Raw genomic sequence first — 19,311 nt, forward strand, 5'->3', positions numbered from 1 at the left:
ATAAGGGGAAAAAGGATGGGAAAACATTACTAAAGGATGGGGACAAGGATGGACACATTACTACAGGATGGGCACATTACTATAGGTTGGGGACATTACTATAGGATGGAGACAAGAATGAGACATTACTACAAGATGGGGACAAGGATGGGGCACATTACTGTAGGATGGGGACAAGCATGAGACACATTACTACAAGATGGGGACAAAGATGGGGCACATTACTGTAGGATGGGGACATGGATGAGACACATTACTACAAGATGGGGACAAGATGCCCCATCTCCATCCCGCTGAGGAAGCGACTGCGATATGTGCGTCCGGGACTAGGAGCTGCACTCTCCCTGTTTGGTGACCGCTGTCTTTTCATAACTTCTCTTTATAAGTGAGCATTACGTTGTTTTCTGCTAAATGGGCTATGGTGCCTTCATAACATGGATTAATTGTTTATCTCACCCATTGATTTCTACACTGAGACAGCCTTTTGTAGGGAAATTGCACTGTGTGTAATTGTGTACATATGCTAATTTCTACTGTTATGTGTCTGCACGATTCACACAGTGCAAAATCATGGGAGCACTGCTAACCATTATATTTAAATTCCTTTTCCCCAGTTGTTGGTCACTAACCAGGGATGAGTGAGGTTGTAAAGTCCTCCTTTATAATACCTCTTATGATGAATTGCATGTTTTTACAATTAATTAAAAAATAAATTTTTTGTCAATAAATTCCATAGTTTTTTTCATGAAATCTGTACTCCATTAGGGTTTTTCAACACGGTTTTCAATGTTGTTGCAGAAGTGTTTTCTGACTTTATGTGTAATATAGGGTAATTGTAATTGTTTTTGACATAACGGTGTATAATGTTATTTTCCCCTTTTATTTCTGTGATCGGTTCTATTAAGATGGGGACAAGGCTGGGGAACATTACTATAGGATGGGGAAAAGGATCAGTACATTACTGTAGGATGGGGACTAGGATGGGGCACAATACTACAAGGGGATAAGGATGGGCACATTACAACAAGATGGGAACATTACTAAAAGATGTAAGATTGTAAGACTATTAGTTACAAGAAAGGAATAAAATGCAAAAAACAAAACTCAAAATAAGGCATGACATTTTTGTTTACCATCAAAATTATTATTTTTTAATATTTAAATAAAGAATGTGCACATTTGTTATAATAAACAAGTGAAAACTGTTCAAAATCAGTGATCCAAAGCTGTGTAAAAAAAAAATATATATATGTATGGTACCAATAAAAATGTCACTTTGTCCTGCAAAGAATGCGGCCCCCCAAATTATTTTTTTTTCCTCTGTGAGGCCCATACACCCAGACGAGTTTGAGACCCCTGGTCTACAATATACGAGGACTGATCCCCAAATCCTACAGTCTGGATCATACGACAACTGATCCCAAAATCCTACGGTCTACAACATACGAGGACTGAGCCCCAAATCCTACAGTCTACAATTTGAGGGCTGATCCCAAATCCTAGAATCTTCAGCAACGAGGTTTAATCTCAAATCCTACAGTCTACAATATAGAAGGACTGATCCCCAAATCCCACAGTCCATATATTCGGTCAGTAGGTAGCTATGTACCACATTTTTCATCATGGTCTTCATATACATTTTTAATCATGTATTAATAAATGTTATTTTTATCATATTTTTGGAATCGGTGCTGGGTCCATTTTTCCCTTTCTCCATTGATCCATGCACAGTGCCTGCATGTGGAGTCCTGAAAAACACTCCCAGCACAGGACCAGAAGCTTCTATACTGAAAGCGTTTTTCAGGACTCTGCAGGCACTGTGAAAGGATAACCCCGCTCCCCAAAACCTACAGAATGTATATGAGACCTGTTACCCTGGACTCTGCAGTCTGAATACAACGGCTGGTCCACAAACGCTACAAGTTCCATTCAAGGAGGGTCTCTGCAGTCTGTACAAGGGCTGATCCCTGCGGTCTGCATAGAAAGGCTGCACCAGGTAGAGGGATGAGGGTGATGTGTTCTCCATGTGAACTGCTCCTTGTTTTCTTATTTTCATACAATCTAAACCCTGTGCCCCGCACAAAGAGAAGCATTCATATATATTGTAGGTTTTACACAGCCTGGAGCTGGCTCTGCACACACAGGAGGGTCTGTAACAAGTCACCCTCCAAATTACAGGAGCCACAGAGGGAAGATGAACTGTAGCCATCACAGCAGATACAATGTATCTACCACAAGCAACAATATTTATTACACAGGAAGATAAAGGGAATTGTAATAGAAACAGATGAGGATGAGAACAATCAAGAGAATTTGACATCTGCTGGGAGCATTACTGATGTCTAAAGAAAGCATTCATTGATTTAGCGCCAACATATTCTGTAGCACCGTACAATGCTCCAGCATCGATCCTTTCCTTATTCATCTATATGAAGCAGTTGGTTTTGCAGATTGCTTCTTCTACATCATCAATACAGGGAATGGAGACTGCAGCCAAAACTTAGAGGACTTGGTGTAAAGCCGACACAATGAGATCACACCTCTCTGTCCGCTATCAGGGCCGGATCTTGCGATATTCACCCATAGGGTTTCTCTACACCGGCTATTGAAGAGTTAATAAGTCTGGGAAGGGGCAGGAATTCTGGGGTAAATTGGAAGCAGACTTGTAATGTGACTTCACAGCGTCCATTCAGGCGCATCAGTGACCCGTGAGCTGCGCCGCTGCTGAGCCCCGGGGACCCCGAGAGACAGGCGCAGTCTGCACATGTGGGGGGTCTGCGGTACAACCAGCACTGACAAGGGAGCGATCGGCAGTCCGTAGCGATCAGACACGATCTGCGCAGTGTGCGCGCACAGGGGTAATCAGTATTAGGGCGTGAAGTGTGGGGTGCAAGGGTCTGAAGATAAAGGCTGGGGCGCCCCGACTAACAAGGAAGCGATCGTCAGCCTGCAGCGATCATACACAACCAGCCTCCAGCGATCACACACGATCTGTGCAGACTATGCGCACACAGGGGTATTATAGACCCATTTCTGCTCCACACATGCACAGATGACATCTATTCTGGCTGCAGAGAACTGACACAGTGTAACGAGCTCTGATGCGCTGTCTGGCTGACACTTGGCTACTTCGAGGCTCGTTTTAGTCCCCATTTCAAGTCTTAACAATCTGCTGAAGGGTTAATGGGCTTTGAGTGTACAGAGCTGATGCTCTAGTGGCCCCAGGCAAGGGGAGAAATGACCCCGCAAGCAGCATCCAGATGTGGTGGACTCTGGGGACCTGGATGCAGACCCCTGGATTGTGGAGCAGACAGAAGGAGGGGGCTGCGAGTCCCCTTTCCATCTCCCTCCTCCTCCTCCAGTCTACATAGATGGAGACAGACCCTCCCTCCTTTACCTACAGCGACCAGAGCCCCCTGCCCCGCAGCTGCGCTGGAAATTGCACTAGAATTGATGAGGTTAATTTCAGGAGAACGCGGAGCAGAAAGAAGTAACGTGAAGGCGGCCAGACCCCGACAAATGGGAACTTAATCCTTACATGCCCGAGGACCCTCATCCCATCACCTGGTCACTCATCCTGGAGGCCCTCACCTTGTCCCCTGATCCTGGAGAATTCAACCTTGTTCCCCAGGACCTGATACAGGAGGACCCTCCCCTGATTCTGGAGGACCCTCACTTCCACTCCTGATCTTGGAGGACCCTCACTTCCACTTCTGATCTTGGAGGACCCTCACTTCCACTCCTGATCTTGGAGGACCCTCACTTCCACTCCTGATCTTGGAGGACCCCACTTCCACTCCTGATCTTGGAGGACCCCCACTTCCACTCCTGATCTTGGAGGACCCTCACCCTGTCCCCTTTACCTGTCCTTGGAGAACATTGGTTCTGTTCTTGCTGCTGGATCTAATTGTGGATTACATTGGACAGTGGTCGTACAGAAATAATGCATCTGAAGAAACTGGTGGAGCACAGAAAGGTGGGTGATGAGAGCAGATCGCAGATGTGCGCTGCTGTGTGCACATGTTAGAGCTCCAGATGTGTGCGAGGAGCTGGAAGTGGAGTGAGTCACAGAGTTTCCCTGTAGTTGCAGGGTTGGGGGTCTCCAGGAAGGGGCAGCAGGGCCAGGGCTGCTGCTGATGTGAGTGGCCTTATCTCCGGGCGCATATATCCTGTCTGCAGATGCTGTAGATGCGCAGGCAGTGACTTCACTTCCCAAAATGACCAAAAAAGCTTTCATCCGGTGAAGAGTGTCAGGGGCGGCAGAGCCAGGAGGGCAGGGGCAGAGGAGCGGCGGCTGGGGAGCCGAAACACCGGGTCAATGCGTGCACATCGCTGGCCTCTGCTGCACTCAGCTGCCCATGGACGGGACGATCAAGGTAAGAAGCCACCGCGGGGCGGAGCGGAGCCGGCTCTACATGGCCCTGCCGCTGCCCAGTGCTGCCCCGACTACTGCAGCCACCATCAGCGCTGAGCCTCTGCCCCGACTACTGCAGCCACCATCAGCCATCAGTGCTGAGCCTCTGCCCCGACTACTGCAGCCACCATCAGCGCTGAGCCTCTGCCCCGACTACTGCAGCCACCATCAGCCATCAGTGCTGAGCCTCTGCCCCGACTACTGCAGCCACCATCAGCGCTGAGCCTCTGCCCCGACTACTGCAGCCACCATCAGCGCTGAGCCTCTGCCCCGACTACTGCAGCCACCATCAGCGCTGAGCCTCTGCCCCGACTACTGCAGCCACCATCAGCCATCAGTGCTGAGCCTCTGCCCCGGACTACTGCAGCCACCATCAGCCATCAGTGCTGAGCCTCTGCCCCGGACTACTGCAGCCACCATCAGCCATCAGTGCTGAGCCTCTGCCCCGACTACTGCAGCCACCATCAGCCATCAGTGCTGAGCCTCTGCCCCGACTACTGCAGCCACCATCAGCCATCAGTGCTGAGCCTCTGCCCCGACTACTGCAGCCACCATCAGCGCTGAGCCTCTGCCCCGACTACTGCAGCCACCATCAGCCATCAGTGCTGAGCCTCTGCCCCGACTACTGCAGCCACCATCAGCCATCAGTGCTGAGCCTCTGCCCCGGACTACTGCAGCCACCATCAGCCATCAGTGCTGAGCCTCTGCCCCGGACTACTGCAGCCACCATCAGCCATCAGTGCTGAGCCTCTGCCCCGACTACTGCAGCCACCATCAGCCATCAGTGCTGAGCCTCTGCCCCGACTACTGCAGCCACCATCAGCCATCAGTGCTGAGCCTCTGCCCCGACTACTGCAGCCACCATCAGCCATCAGTGCTGAGCCTCTGCCCCGGACTACTGCAGCCACCATCAGCCATCAGTGCTGAGCCTCTGCCCCGGACTACTGCAGCCACCATCAGCCATCAGTGCTGAGCCTCTGCCCCGACTACTGCAGCCACCATCAGCCATCAGTGCTGAGCCTCTGCCCCGGACTACTGCAGCCACCATCAGCCATCAGTGCTGAGCCTCTGCCCCGACTACTGCAGCCACCATCAGCCATCAGTGCTGAGCCTCTGCCCCGACTACTGCAGCCACCATCAGCCATCAGTGCTGAGCCTCTGCCCCGGACTACTGCAGCCACCATCAGCCATCAGTGCTGAGCCTCTGCCCCGGACTACTGCAGCCACCATCAGCCATCAGTGCTGAGCCTCTGCCCCGACTACTGCAGCCACCATCAGCCATCAGTGCTGAGCCTCTGCCCCGACTACTGCAGCCACCATCAGCCATCAGTGCTGAGCCTCTGCCCCGACTACTGCAGCCACCATCAGCCATCAGTGCTGAGCCTCTGCCCCGACTACTGCAGCCACCATCAGCCATCAGTGCTGAGCCTCTGCCCCGGACTACTGCAGCCACCATCAGCCATCAGTGCTGAGCCTCTGCCCCGACTACTGCAGCCACCATCAGCCATCAGTGCTGAGCCTCTGCCCCGACTACTGCAGCCACCATCAGCCATCAGTGCTGAGCCTCTGCCCCGACTACTGCAGCCACCATCAGCGCTGAGCCTCTGCCCCGACTACTGCAGCCACCATCAGCCATCAGTGCTGAGCCTCTGCCCCGACTACTGCAGCCACCATCAGCCATCAGTGCTGAGCCTCTGCCCCGACTACTGCAGCCACCATCAGCCATCAGTGCTGAGCCTCTGCCCCGGACTACTGCAGCCACCATCAGCCATCAGTGCTGAGCCTCTGCCCCGACTACTGCAGCCACCATCAGCCATCAGTGCTGAGCCTCTGCCCCGGACTACTGCAGCCACCATCAGCCATCAGTGCTGAGCCTCTGCCCCGACTACTGCAGCCACCATCAGCGCTGAGCCTCTGCCCCGACTACTGCAGCCACCATCAGCCATCAGTGCTGAGCCTCTGCCCCGACTACTGCAGCCACCATCAGCCATCAGTGCTGAGCCTCTGCCCCGGACTACTGCAGCCACCATCAGCCATCAGTGCTGAGCCTCTGCCCCGACTACTGCAGCCACCATCAGTGCTGAGCCTCTGCCCCGACTACTGCAGCCACCATCAGTGCTGAGCCTCTGCCCCGACTACTGCAGCCACCATCAGCGCTGAGCCTCTGCCCCGGGACACTCTATACACTGCCCCTCTCTGTGTATATAGGATGTATACAGGCAGGCACAGTCCTATGTAGGTGACACTCTGTACACTGCCCTCTCTGTGTATATAGGATGTATACAGGCAGGCACAGTCCTATGTAGGTGACACTCTGTACACTGCCCCTCTCTGTGTATATAGGATGTATACAGGCAGGCACAGTCCTATGTAGGTGACACTCTGTACACTGCCCTCTCTGTGTATATAGGATGTATACAGGCAGGCACAGTCCTATGTAGGTGACACTCTATACACTGCCCCTCTCTGTGTATATAGGATGTATACAGGCAGGCACAGTCCTATGTAGGTGACACTCTGTACACTGCCCTCTCTGTGTATATAGGATGTATACAGGCAGGCACAGTCCTATGTAGGTGACACTCTGTACACTGCCCCTCTCTGTGTATATAGGATGTATACAGGCAGGCACAGTCCTATGTAGGTGACACTCTGTACACTGCCCTCTCTGTGTATATAGGATGTATACAGGCAGGCACAGTCCTATGTAGGTGACACTCTGTACACTGCCCCCTCTGTGTATATAGGCTGTATACAGGCAGGCACAGTCCTATGTAGGTGACACTCCGTACACTGCCCCTCTCTGTGTATATAGGCTGTATACAGGCAGGCACAGTCCTATGTAGGTGACACTCTGTACACTGCCCCCTCTGTGTATATAGGATGTATACAGGCAGGCACAGTCCTATGTAGGTGACATTCCGTACACTGCCCCTCTCTGTGTATATAGGATGTATACAGGCAGGCACAGTCCTATGTAGGTGACACTCTGTACACTGCCCCTCTCCCTGTGTATATAAGATGTATACAGGCAGGCACAGTCCTATGTAGGTGACACTCTGTACACTGCCCCCTCTGTGTATATAGGATGTATACAGGCAGGCACAGTCCTATGTAGGTGACACTCTGTACACTGCCCCTCTCTGTGTATATAGGATGTATACAGGCAGGCACAGTCCTATGTAGGTGACACTGTACACTGCCCCTCTCTGTGTATATAGGATGTATACAGGCAGGCACAGTCCTATGTGGGTGACACTCTGTACACTGCCCCTCTCTGTGTATATAGGTTGCATACAGGCAGCCACAGTCCTATGTAGGTGACACTGTACACTGCCCTTCTCTGTGTATATAGGCTGTATACAGGCAGGCACAGTCCTATGTAGGTGACACTCTGTACACTGCCCCTCTCTGTGTATATAGGATGTATACAGGCAGGCACAGTCCTATGTAGGTGACACTCTGTACACTGCCCCTCTCTGTGTATATAGGCTGTATACAGGCAGGCACAGTCCTATGTAGGTGACACTCTGTACACTGCCCCCTCTGTGTATATAGGATGTATACAGGCAGGCACAGTCCTATGTAGGTGACACTCTGTACACTGCCCCTTCTGTGTATATAGGCTGTATACAGGCAGGCACAGTCCTATGTAGGTGACACTCTGTACACTGCCCTCTCTGTGTATATAGGATGTATACAGGCAGGCACAGTCCTATGTAGGTGACACTCTGTACACTGCCCCTCTCTGTGTATATAGGCTGTATACAGGCAGGCACAGTCCTATGTAGGTGACACTCTGTACACTGCCCCCTCTGTGTATATAGGATGTATACAGGCAGGCACAGTCCTATGTAGGTGACACTCTGTACACTGCCCCTTCTGTGTATATAGGCTGTATACAGGCAGGCACAGTCCTATGTAGGTGACACTCTGTACACTGCCCCCTCTGTGTATATAGGATGTATACAGGCAGGCACAGTCCTATGTAGGTGACACTGTACACTGCCCCTCTCTGTGTATATAGGCTGTATACAGGCAGGCACAGTCCTATGTAGGTGACACTCTGTACACTGCCCCTCTCTGTGTATATAGGATGTATACAGGCAGGCACAGTCCTATGTAGGTGACACTCTGTACACTGCCCCTCTCTGTGTATATAGGCTGTATACAGGCAGGCACAGTCCTATGTAGGTGACACTCTGTACACTGCCCCTCTCTGTGTATATAGGATGTATACAGGCAGGCACAGTCCTATGTAGGTGACACTCTGTACACTGCCCCTCTGTGTATATAGGATGTATACAGGCAGGCACAGTCCTATGTAGGTGACACTCTGTACACTGCCCCTCTCTGTGTATATAGGCTGTATACAGGCAGGCACAGTCCTATGTAGGTGACACTCTGTACACTGCCCCTCTCTGTGTATATAGGATGTATACAGGCAGGCACAGTCCTATGTAGGTGACACTCTGTACACTGCCCCTCTCTGTGTATATAGGCTGCATACAGGCAGGCACAGTCCTATGTAGGTGACACTCCGTACACTGCCCCTCTCTGTGTATATAGGCTGTATACAGGCAGGCACAGTCCTATGTAGGTGACACTCTGTACACTGCCCCTCTCTGTGTATATAGGCTGTATACAGGCAGGCACAGTCCTATGTAGGTGACACTCTGTACACTGCCCCTCTGTGTATATAGGCTGTATACAGGCAAGCACAGTCCTATGTAGGTGACACTCCGTACACTGCCCCCTCTGTGTATATAGGATGTATACAGGCAGGCACAGTCCTATGTAGGTGACACTCTGTACACTGCCCCTCTCTGTGTATATAGGCTATATACAGGCAGGCACAGTCCTATGTAGGTGACACTCTGTACACTGCCCCTCTCTGTGTATATAGGCTATATACAGGCAGGCACAGTCCTATGTAGGTGACACTCTGTACACTGCCCCTCCCTGTGTATATAGGATGTATACAGGCAGGCACAGTCCTATGTAGGTGACACTCTGTACACTGCCCCTCCCTGTGTATATAGGCTGCATACAGGCAGGCACAGTCCTATGTAGGTGACACTCCGTACACTGCCCCCTCTGTGTATATAGGATGTATACAGGCAGGCACAGTCCTATGTAGGTGACACTCTGTACACTGCCCCTCTCTGTGTATATAGGTTGCATACAGGCAGGCACAGTCCTATGTAGGTGACACTCCGTACACTGCCCCCTCTGTGTATATAGGATGTATACAGGCAGGCACAGTCCTATGTAGGTGACACTGTACACTGCCCCTCTCTGTGTATATAGGATGTATACAGGCAGGCACAGTCCTATGTAGGTGACACTCTGTACACTGCCCCTCCCTGTGTATATAGGATGTATACAGGCAGGCACAGTCCTATGTAGGTGACACTCTGTACACTGCCCCTCTGTGTATATAGGATGTATACAGGCAGGCACAGTCCTATGTAGGTGACACTCTGTACACTGCCCCTCTCTGTGTATATAGGATGTATACAGGCAGGCACAGTCCTATGTAGGTGACACTCCGTACACTGCCCCCTCTGTGTATATAGGATGTATACAGGCAGGCACAGTCCTATGTAGGTGACACTCTGTACACTGCCCCTCTCTGTGTATATAGGCTGCATACAGGCAGGCACAGTCCTATGTAGGTGACACTCCGTACACTGCCCCCTCTGTGTATATAGGATGTATACAGGCAGGCACAGTCCTATGTAGGTGACACTGTACACTGCCCCTCTCTGTGTATATAGGATGTATACAGGCAGGCACAGTCCTATGTAGGTGACACTCTGTACACTGCCCCTCCCTGTGTATATAGGATGTATACAGGCAGGCACAGTCCTATGTAGGTGACACTCTGTACACTGCCCCTCTCTGTGTATATAGGATGTATACAGGCAGGCACAGTCCTATGTAGGTGACACTCTGTACACTGCCCCTCTCTGTGTATATAGGCTGCATACAGGCAGGCACAGTCCTATGTAGGTGACACTGTACACTGCCCTTCTCTGTGTATATAGGATGTATACAGGCAGGCACAGTCCTATGTAGGTGACACTCTGTACACTGCCCCTCCCTGTGTATATAGGATGTATACAGGCAGGCACAGTCCTATGTAGGTGACACTCTGTACACTGCCCCTCTGTGTATATAGGATGTATACAGGCAGGCACAGTCCTATGTAGGTGACACTCTGTACACTGCCCCTCTCTGTGTATATAGGCTGCATACAGGCAGGCACAGTCCTATGTAGGTGACACTCTGTACACTGCCCCTCTCTGTGTATATAGGATGTATACAGGCAGGCACAGTCCTATGTAGGTGACACTCCGTACACTGCCCCCTCTGTGTATATAGGATGTATACAGGCAGGCACAGTCCTATGTAGGTGACACTCTGTACACTGCCCCTCTCTGTGTATATAGGCTGCATACAGGCAGGCACAGTCCTATGTAGGTGACACTCCGTACACTGCCCCCTCTGTGTATATAGGATGTATACAGGCAGGCACAGTCCTATGTAGGTGACACTGTACACTGCCCCTCTCTGTGTATATAGGATGTATACAGGCAGGCACAGTCCTATGTAGGTGACACTCTGTACACTGCCCCTCCCTGTGTATATAGGATGTATACAGGCAGGCACAGTCCTATGTAGGTGACACTCTGTACACTGCCCCTCTGTGTATATAGGATGTATACAGGCAGGCACAGTCCTATGTAGGTGACACTCTGTACACTGCCCCTCTCTGTGTATATAGGATGTATACAGGCAGGCACAGTCCTATGTAGGTGACACTCTGTACACTGCCCCTCTCTGTGTATATAGGCTGTATACAGGCAGGCACAGTCCTATGTAGGTGACACTCTGTACACTGCCCCTCTCTGTGTATATAGGATGTATACAGGCAGGCACAGTCCTATGTAGGTGACACTCTGTACACTGCCCCTCTCTGTGTATATAGGATGTATACAGGCAGGCACAGTCCTATGTAGGTGACACTCTGTACACTGCCCCTCTGTGTATATAGGCTGCATACAGGCAGGCACAGTCCTATGTAGGTGACACTCTGTACACTGCCCCCTCTGTGTATATAGGCTGTATACAGGCAGGCACAGTCCTATGTAGGTGACACTCTGTACACTGCCCCTCCCTGTGTATATAGGCTGTATACAGGCAGGCACAGTCCTATGTAGGTGACACTCTGTACACTGCCCCTCTCTGTGTATATAGGCTGCATACAGGCAGGCACAGTCCTATGTAGGTGACACTGTACACTGCCCCTCTCTGTGTATATAGGATGTATACAGGCAGGCACAGTCCTATGTAGGTGACACTCTGTACACTGCCCCTCCCTGTGTATATAGGATGTATACAGGCAGGCACAGTCCTATGTAGGTGACACTCTGTACACTGCCCCTCTGTGTATATAGGCTGCATACAGGCAGGCACAGTCCTATGTAGGTGACACTCTGTACACTGCCCCTCTCTGTGTATATAGGCTGCATACAGGCAGGCACAGTCCTATGTAGGTGACACTCTGTACACTGCCCCCTCTGTGTGTATAGGCTGTATACAGGCAGGCACAGTCCTATGTAGGTGACACTCTGTACACTGCCCCTCTCTGTGTATATAGGCTGCATACAGGCAGGCACAGTCCTATGTAGGTGACACTGTACACTGCCCCTCTCTGTGTATATAGGATGTATACAGGCAGGCACAGTCCTATGTAGGTGACACTCTGTACACTGCCCCTCCCTGTGTATATAGGATGTATACAGGCAGGCACAGTCCTATGTAGGTGACACTCTGTACACTGCCCCTCTCTGTGTATATAGGATGTATACAGGCAGGCACAGTCCTATGTAGGTGACACTCTGTACACTGCCCCTCTGTGTATATAGGCTGCATACAGGCAGGCACAGTCCTATGTAGGTGACACTCTGTACACTGCCCCCTCTGTGTATATAGGCTGTATACAGGCAGGCACAGTCCTATGTAGGTGACACTCTGTACACTGCCCCTCCCTGTGTATATAGGCTGTATACAGGCAGGCACAGTCCTATGTAGGTGACACTCTGTACACTGCCCCTCTCTGTGTATATAGGCTGCATACAGGCAGGCACAGTCCTATGTAGGTGACACTGTACACTGCCCCTCTCTGTGTATATAGGATGTATACAGGCAGGCACAGTCCTATGTAGGTGACACTCTGTACACTGCCCCTCCCTGTGTATATAGGATGTATACAGGCAGGCACAGTCCTATGTAGGTGACACTCTGTACACTGCCCCTCTGTGTATATAGGCTGCATACAGGCAGGCACAGTCCTATGTAGGTGACACTCTGTACACTGCCCCTCTCTGTGTATATAGGATGTATACAGGCAGGCACAGTCCTATGTAGGTGACACTCTGTACACTGCCCCTCTGTGTATATAGGCTGCATACAGGCAGGCACAGTCCTATGTAGGTGACACTCTGTACACTGCCCCTCTCTGTGTATATAGGCTGCATACAGGCAGGCACAGTCCTATGTAGGTGACACTCTGTACACTGCCCCTCTCTGTGTATATAGGATGTATACAGGCAGGCACAGTCCTATGTAGGTGACACTCTGTACACTGCCCCCTCTGTGTATATAGGCTGTATACAGGCAGGCACAGTCCTATGTAGGTGACACTCTGTACACTGCCCCTCTCTGTGTATATAGGCTGCATACAGGCAGGCACAGTCCTATGTAGGTGACACTCTGTACACTGCCCCCTCTCTGTGTATATAGGATGTATACAGGCAGGCACAGTCCTATGTAGGTGACACTCTGTACACTGCCCCCTCCTGTGTATATAGGATGTATACAGGCAGGCACAGTCCTATGTAGGTGACACTCTGTACACTGCCCCTCTCTGTGTATATAGGATGTATACAGGCAGGCACAGTCCTATGTAGGTGACACTCTGTACACTGCCCCTCTCTGTGTATATAGGATGTATACAGGCAGGCACAGTCCTATGTAGGTGACACTCTGTACACTGCCCCTCCCTGTGTATATAGGCTGTATACAGGCAGGCACAGTCCTATGTAGGTGACACTCTGTACACTGCCCCTCTCTGTGTATATAGGCTGTATACAGGCAGGCACAGTCCTATGTAGGTGACACTCTGTACACTGCCCCTCTGTGTATATAGGCTGCATACAGGCAGGCACAGTCCTATGTAGGTGACACTCTGTACACTGCCCCTCTCTGTGTATATAGGCTGCATACAGGCAGGCACAGTCCTATGTAGGTGACACTCTGTACACTGCCCCTCTCTGTGTATATAGGATGTATACAGGCAGGCACAGTCCTATGTAGGCGACACTCTGTACACTGCCCCTCTCTGTGTATATAGGCTGCATACAGGCAGGCACAGTCCTATGTAGGTGACACTCTGTACACTGCCCCTCTCTGTGTATATAGGATGTATACAGGCAGGCACAGTCCTATGTAGGTGACACTCTGTACACTGCCCCCTCTGTGTATATAGGCTGCATACAGGACAGGCACAGTCCTATGTAGGTGACACTCTGTACACTGCCCCCTCTGTGTATATAGGCTGCATACAGGCAGGCACAGTCCTATGTAGGTGACACTCTGTACACTGCCCCTCTCTGTGTATATAGGATGTATACAGGCAGGCACAGTCCTATGTAGGTGACACTCTGTACACTGCCCCCTCTGTGTATATAGGATGTATACAGGCAGGCACAGTCCTATGTAGGTGACACTCTGTACACTGCCCCTCTCTGTGTATATAGGATGTATACAGGCAGCCACAGTCCTATGTAGGTGACACTCTGTACACTGCCCCCTCTGTGTATATAGGATGTATACAGGCAGGCACAGTCCTATGTAGGTGACACTCTGTACACTGCCCCCTCTGTGTATATAGGCTGTATACAGGCAGGCACAGTCCTATGTAGGTGACACTCCGTACACTGCCCCCTCTGTGTATGTAGGATGTATACAGGCAGGCACAGTCCTATGTAGGTGACACTCTGTACACTGCCCCTCTCTGTGTATATAGGATGTATACAGGCAGGCACAGTCCTATGTAGGTGACACTCTGTACACTGCCCCTTCTCTGTGTATTTAGGATGTATACAGGCAGGCACAGTCCTATGTAGGTGACACTCTGTACACTGCCCCTCTCTGTGTATATAGGATGTATACAGGCAGGCACAGTCCTATGTAGGTGACACTCTGTACACTGCCCCCTCTCTGTGTATATAGGATGTATACAGGCAGGCACAGTCCTATGTAGGTGACACTCTGTACACTGCCCCTCTCTGTGTATATAGGATGTATACAGGCAGGCACAGTCCTATGTAGGTGACACTCTGTACACTGCCCCTCTCTGTGTATATAGGCTGTATACAGGCAGGCACAGTCCTATGTAGGTGACACTCTGTACACTGACCCCTCTGTGTATATAGGATGTATACAGGCAGGCACAGTCCTATGTAGGTGACACTCTGTACACTGCCCCTCTGTGTATATAGGATGTATACAGGCAGGCACAGTCCTATGTAGGTGACACTCTGTACACTGCCCCTCTCTGTGTATATAGGCTGTATACAGGCAGGCACAGTCCTATGTAGGTGACACTCTGTACACTGCCCTCTCTGTGTATATAGGATGTATACAGGCAGGCACAGTCCTATGTAGGTGACACTCTGTACACTGCCCCTCTGTGTATATAGGATGTATACAGGCAGGCACAGTCCTATGTAGGTGACACTCTGTACACTGCCCCTCTGTGTATATAGGCTGTATACAGGCAGGCACAGTCCTATGTAGGTGACACTCTGTACACTGCCCCTCTCTGTGTATATAGGATGTATACAGGCAGGCACAGTCCTATGTAGGTGACACTCTGTACACTGCCCCTCTCTGTGTATATAGGCTGTATACAGGCAGGCACAGTCCTATGTAGGTGACACTCTGTACACTGCCCCTCTGTGTATATAGGATGTATACAGGCAGGCACAGTGCTATGTAGGTGACACTCTCGTACACTGCCCCTCTCTGTGTATATAGGATGTATACAGGCAGGCACAGTCCTATGTAGGTGACACTCTGTACACTGCCCCTCTCTGTGTATATAGGCTGTATACAGGCAGGCACAGTCCTATGTAGGTGACACTCTGTACACTGCCCCTCTCTGTGTATATAGGCTGTATACAGGCAGGCACAGTCCTATGTAGGTGACACTCTGTACACTGCCCCCTCTGTGTATATAGGATGTATACAGGCAGGCACAGTCCTATGTAGGTGACACTCTGTACACTGCCCCTCTCTGTGTATATAGGCTGTATACAGGCAGGCACAGTGCTATGTAGGTGACACTCTGTACACTGCCCCCTCTGTGTATATAGGATGTATACAGGCAGGCACAGTCCTATGTAGGTGACACTCTGTACACTGCCCCTCTCTGTGTATATAGGATGTATACAGGCAGGCACAGTCCTATGTAGGTGACACTCTGTACACTGCCCCTCCCTGTGTATATAGGCTGTATACAGGCAGGCACAGTCCTATGTAGGTGACACTCTGTACACTGCCCTCTCTGTGTATATAGGATGTATACAGGCAGGCACAGTCCTATGTAGGTGACACTCTGTACACTGCCCCTCACTGTGTATATAGGATGTATACAGGCAGGCACAGTCCTATGTAGGTGACACTCTGTACACTGCCCCTCTCTGTGTATATAGGATGTATACAGGCAGGCACAGTCCTATGTAGGTGACACTCTGTACACTGCCCCCTCTGTGTATATAGGCTGTATACAGGCAGGCACAGTCCTATGTAGGTGACACTCTGTACACTGCCCCTCTGTGTATATAGGCTGTATACAGGCAGGCACAGTCCTATGTAGGTGACACTCTGTACACTGCCCCTCTCCTGTGTATATAGGCTGTATACAGGCAGGCACAGTCCTATGTAGGTGACACTCTGTACACTGCCCCTCTCTGTGTATATAGGATGTATACAGGCAGGCACAGTCCTATGTAGGTGACACTCTGTACACTGCCCCTCTCTGTGTATATAGGATGTATACAGGCAGGCACAGTCCTATGTAGGTGACACTCTGTACACTGCCCCTCTGTGTATATAGGATGTATACAGGCAGGCACAGTCCTATGTAGGTGACACTCTGTACACTGCCCCTCTCTGTGTATATAGGATGTATACAGGCAGGCACAGTCCTATGTAGGTGACACTCTGTACACTGCCCCTCTCTGTGTATATAGGCTGTATACAGGCAGGCACAGTCCTATGTAGGTGACACTCTGTACACTGCCCCCTCTGTGTATATAGGATGTATACAGGCAGGCACAGTCCTATGTAGGTGACACTCTGTACACTGCCCCTTCTGTGTATATAGGCTGTATACAGGCAGGCACAGTCCTATGTAGGTGACACTCTGTACACTGCCCCTCTCTGTGTATATAGGATGTATACAGGCAGGCACAGTCCTATGTAGGTGACACTCTGTACACTGCCCCTCTCTGTGTATATAGGCTGTATACAGGCAGGCACAGTCCTATGTAGGTGACACTCTGTACACTGCCCCTCTCTGTGTATATAGGATGTATACAGGCAGGCACAGTCCTATGTAGGTGACACTCTGTACACTGCCCCTCTCTGTGTATATAGGCTGTATACAGGCAGGCACAGTCCTATGTAGGTGACACTCTGTACACTGCCCCTCTCTGTGTATATAGGATGTATACAGGCAGGCACAGTCCTATGTAGGTGACACTCTGTACACTGCCCCTCTCTGTGTATATAGGCTGTATACAGGCAGGCACAGTCCTATGTAGGTGACACTCTGTACACTGCCCCCTCTCTGTGTATATAGGATGTATACAGGCAGGCACAGTCCTATGTAGGTGACACTCTGTACACTGCCCCTCTCTGTGTATATAGGCTGTATACAGGCAGGCACAGTCCTATGTAGGTGACACTCTGTACACTGCCCCTCTCTGTGTATATAGGATGTATACAGGCAGGCACAGTCCTATGTAGGTGACACTCTGTACACTGCCCCTCTCTGTGTATATAGGATGTATACAGGCAGGCACAGTCCTATGTAGGTGACACTCTCGTACACTGCCCCTCTCTGTGTATATAGGCTGTATACAGGCAGGCACAGTCCTATGTAGGTGACACTCTGTACACTGCCCCTCTCTGTGTATATAGGATGTATACAGGCAGGCACAGTCCTATGTAGGTGACACTCTGTACACTGCCCCTCTCTGTGTATATAGGCTGCTATACAGGCAGGCACAGTCCTATGTAGGTGACACTCCGTACACTGCCCCTCTCTGTGTATATAGGCTGTATACAGGCAGGCACAGTCCTATGTAGGTGACACTCTGTACACTGCCCCTCTCTGTGTATATAGGCTGTATACAGGCAGGCACAGTCCTATGTAGGTGACACTCTGTACACTGCCCCTCTGTGTATATAGGCTGTATACAGGCAAGCACAGTCCTATGTAGGTGACACTCCTGTACACTGCCCCCTCTGTGTATATAGGATGTATACAGGCAGGCACAGTCCTATGTAGGTGACACTCTGTACACTGCCCCTCTCTGTGTATATAGGCTGATATACAGGCAGGCACAGTCCTATGTAGGTGACACTCTGTACACTGCCCCTCTCTGTGTATATAGGATGTATACAGGCAGGCACAGTCCTATGTAGGTGACACTCTGTACACTGCCCCTCTCTGTGTATATAGGATGTATACAGGCAGGCACAGTCCTATGTAGGTGACACTCTGTACACTGCCCCTCTCTGTGTATATAGGCTGCTATACAGGCAGGCACAGTCCTATGTAGGTGACACTCCGTACACTGCCCCCTCTGTGTATATAGGATGTATACAGGCAGGCACAGTCCTATGTAGGTGACACTCTGTACACTGCCCCTCTCTGTGTATATAGGATGTATACAGGCAGGCACAGTCCTATGTAGGTGACACTCTGTACACTGCCCCCTCTGTGTATATAGGATGTATACAGGCAGGCACAGTCCTATGTAGGTGACACTCTGTACACTGCCCCTCTCTGTGTATATAGGATGTATACAGGCAGGCACAGTCCTATGTAGGTGACACTCTGTACACTGCCCCTCTCTGTGTATATAGGATGTATACAGGCAGGCACAGTCCTATGTAGGTGACACTCTGTACACTGCCCCTCTCTGTGTATATAGGATGTATACAGGCAGGCACAGTCCTATGTAGGTGACACTCTGTACACTGCCCCTCTCTGTGTATATAGGATGTATACAGGCAGGCACAGTCCTATGTAGGTGACACTCTGTACACTGCCCCTCTCTGTGTATATAGGATGTATACAGGCAGGCACAGTCCTATGTAGGTGACACTCCTGTACACTGCCCCTCTCTGTGTATATAGGATGTATACAGGCAGGCACAGTCCTATGTAGGTGACACTCTGTACACTGCCCCTCTCTGTGTATATAGGATGTATACAGGCAGGCACAGTCCTATGTAGGTGACACTCTGTACACTGCCCCTCTCTGTGTATATAGGATGTATACAGGCAGGCACAGTCCTATGTAGGTGACACTCTGTACACTGCCCCTCCTCTGTGTATATAGGATGTATACAGGCAGGCACAGTCCTATGTAGGTGACACTCCTGTACACTGCCCCTCTCTGTGTATATAGGATGTATACAGGCAGGCACAGTCCTATGTAGGGTGACACTCTGTACACTGCCCCTCTCTGTTGTATGATAGGCTGCATACAGGCAGGCACAGTCCTATGTAGGTGACACTGTACACTGGCC

At 50.5% G+C, this 19,311-nt stretch overlaps 1 protein-coding gene across 1 annotated transcript in view; it reads left to right on the forward strand.

Moving 5' to 3' along the window:
• The first annotated feature begins 4,244 nt into the window (after window positions 1–4,244).
• The window catches only part of FLI1 (Fli-1 proto-oncogene, ETS transcription factor), a 146,124-nt gene continuing 131,057 nt past the window's right edge, over window positions 4,245–19,311 (forward strand). Inside the window, exon 1 of the mRNA XM_075327158.1 lies at window positions 4,245–4,376. Within this exon, the coding sequence (XP_075183273.1) occupies window positions 4,359–4,376 (18 nt within the window). The 5' untranslated portion in view covers window positions 4,245–4,358. The remainder of the gene's footprint in view (window positions 4,377–19,311) is intronic.

Source organism: Anomaloglossus baeobatrachus, chromosome 11, assembly GCF_048569485.1.
Source record: "Anomaloglossus baeobatrachus isolate aAnoBae1 chromosome 11, aAnoBae1.hap1, whole genome shotgun sequence".
NCBI lineage: Eukaryota > Metazoa > Chordata > Amphibia > Anura > Aromobatidae > Anomaloglossus > Anomaloglossus baeobatrachus.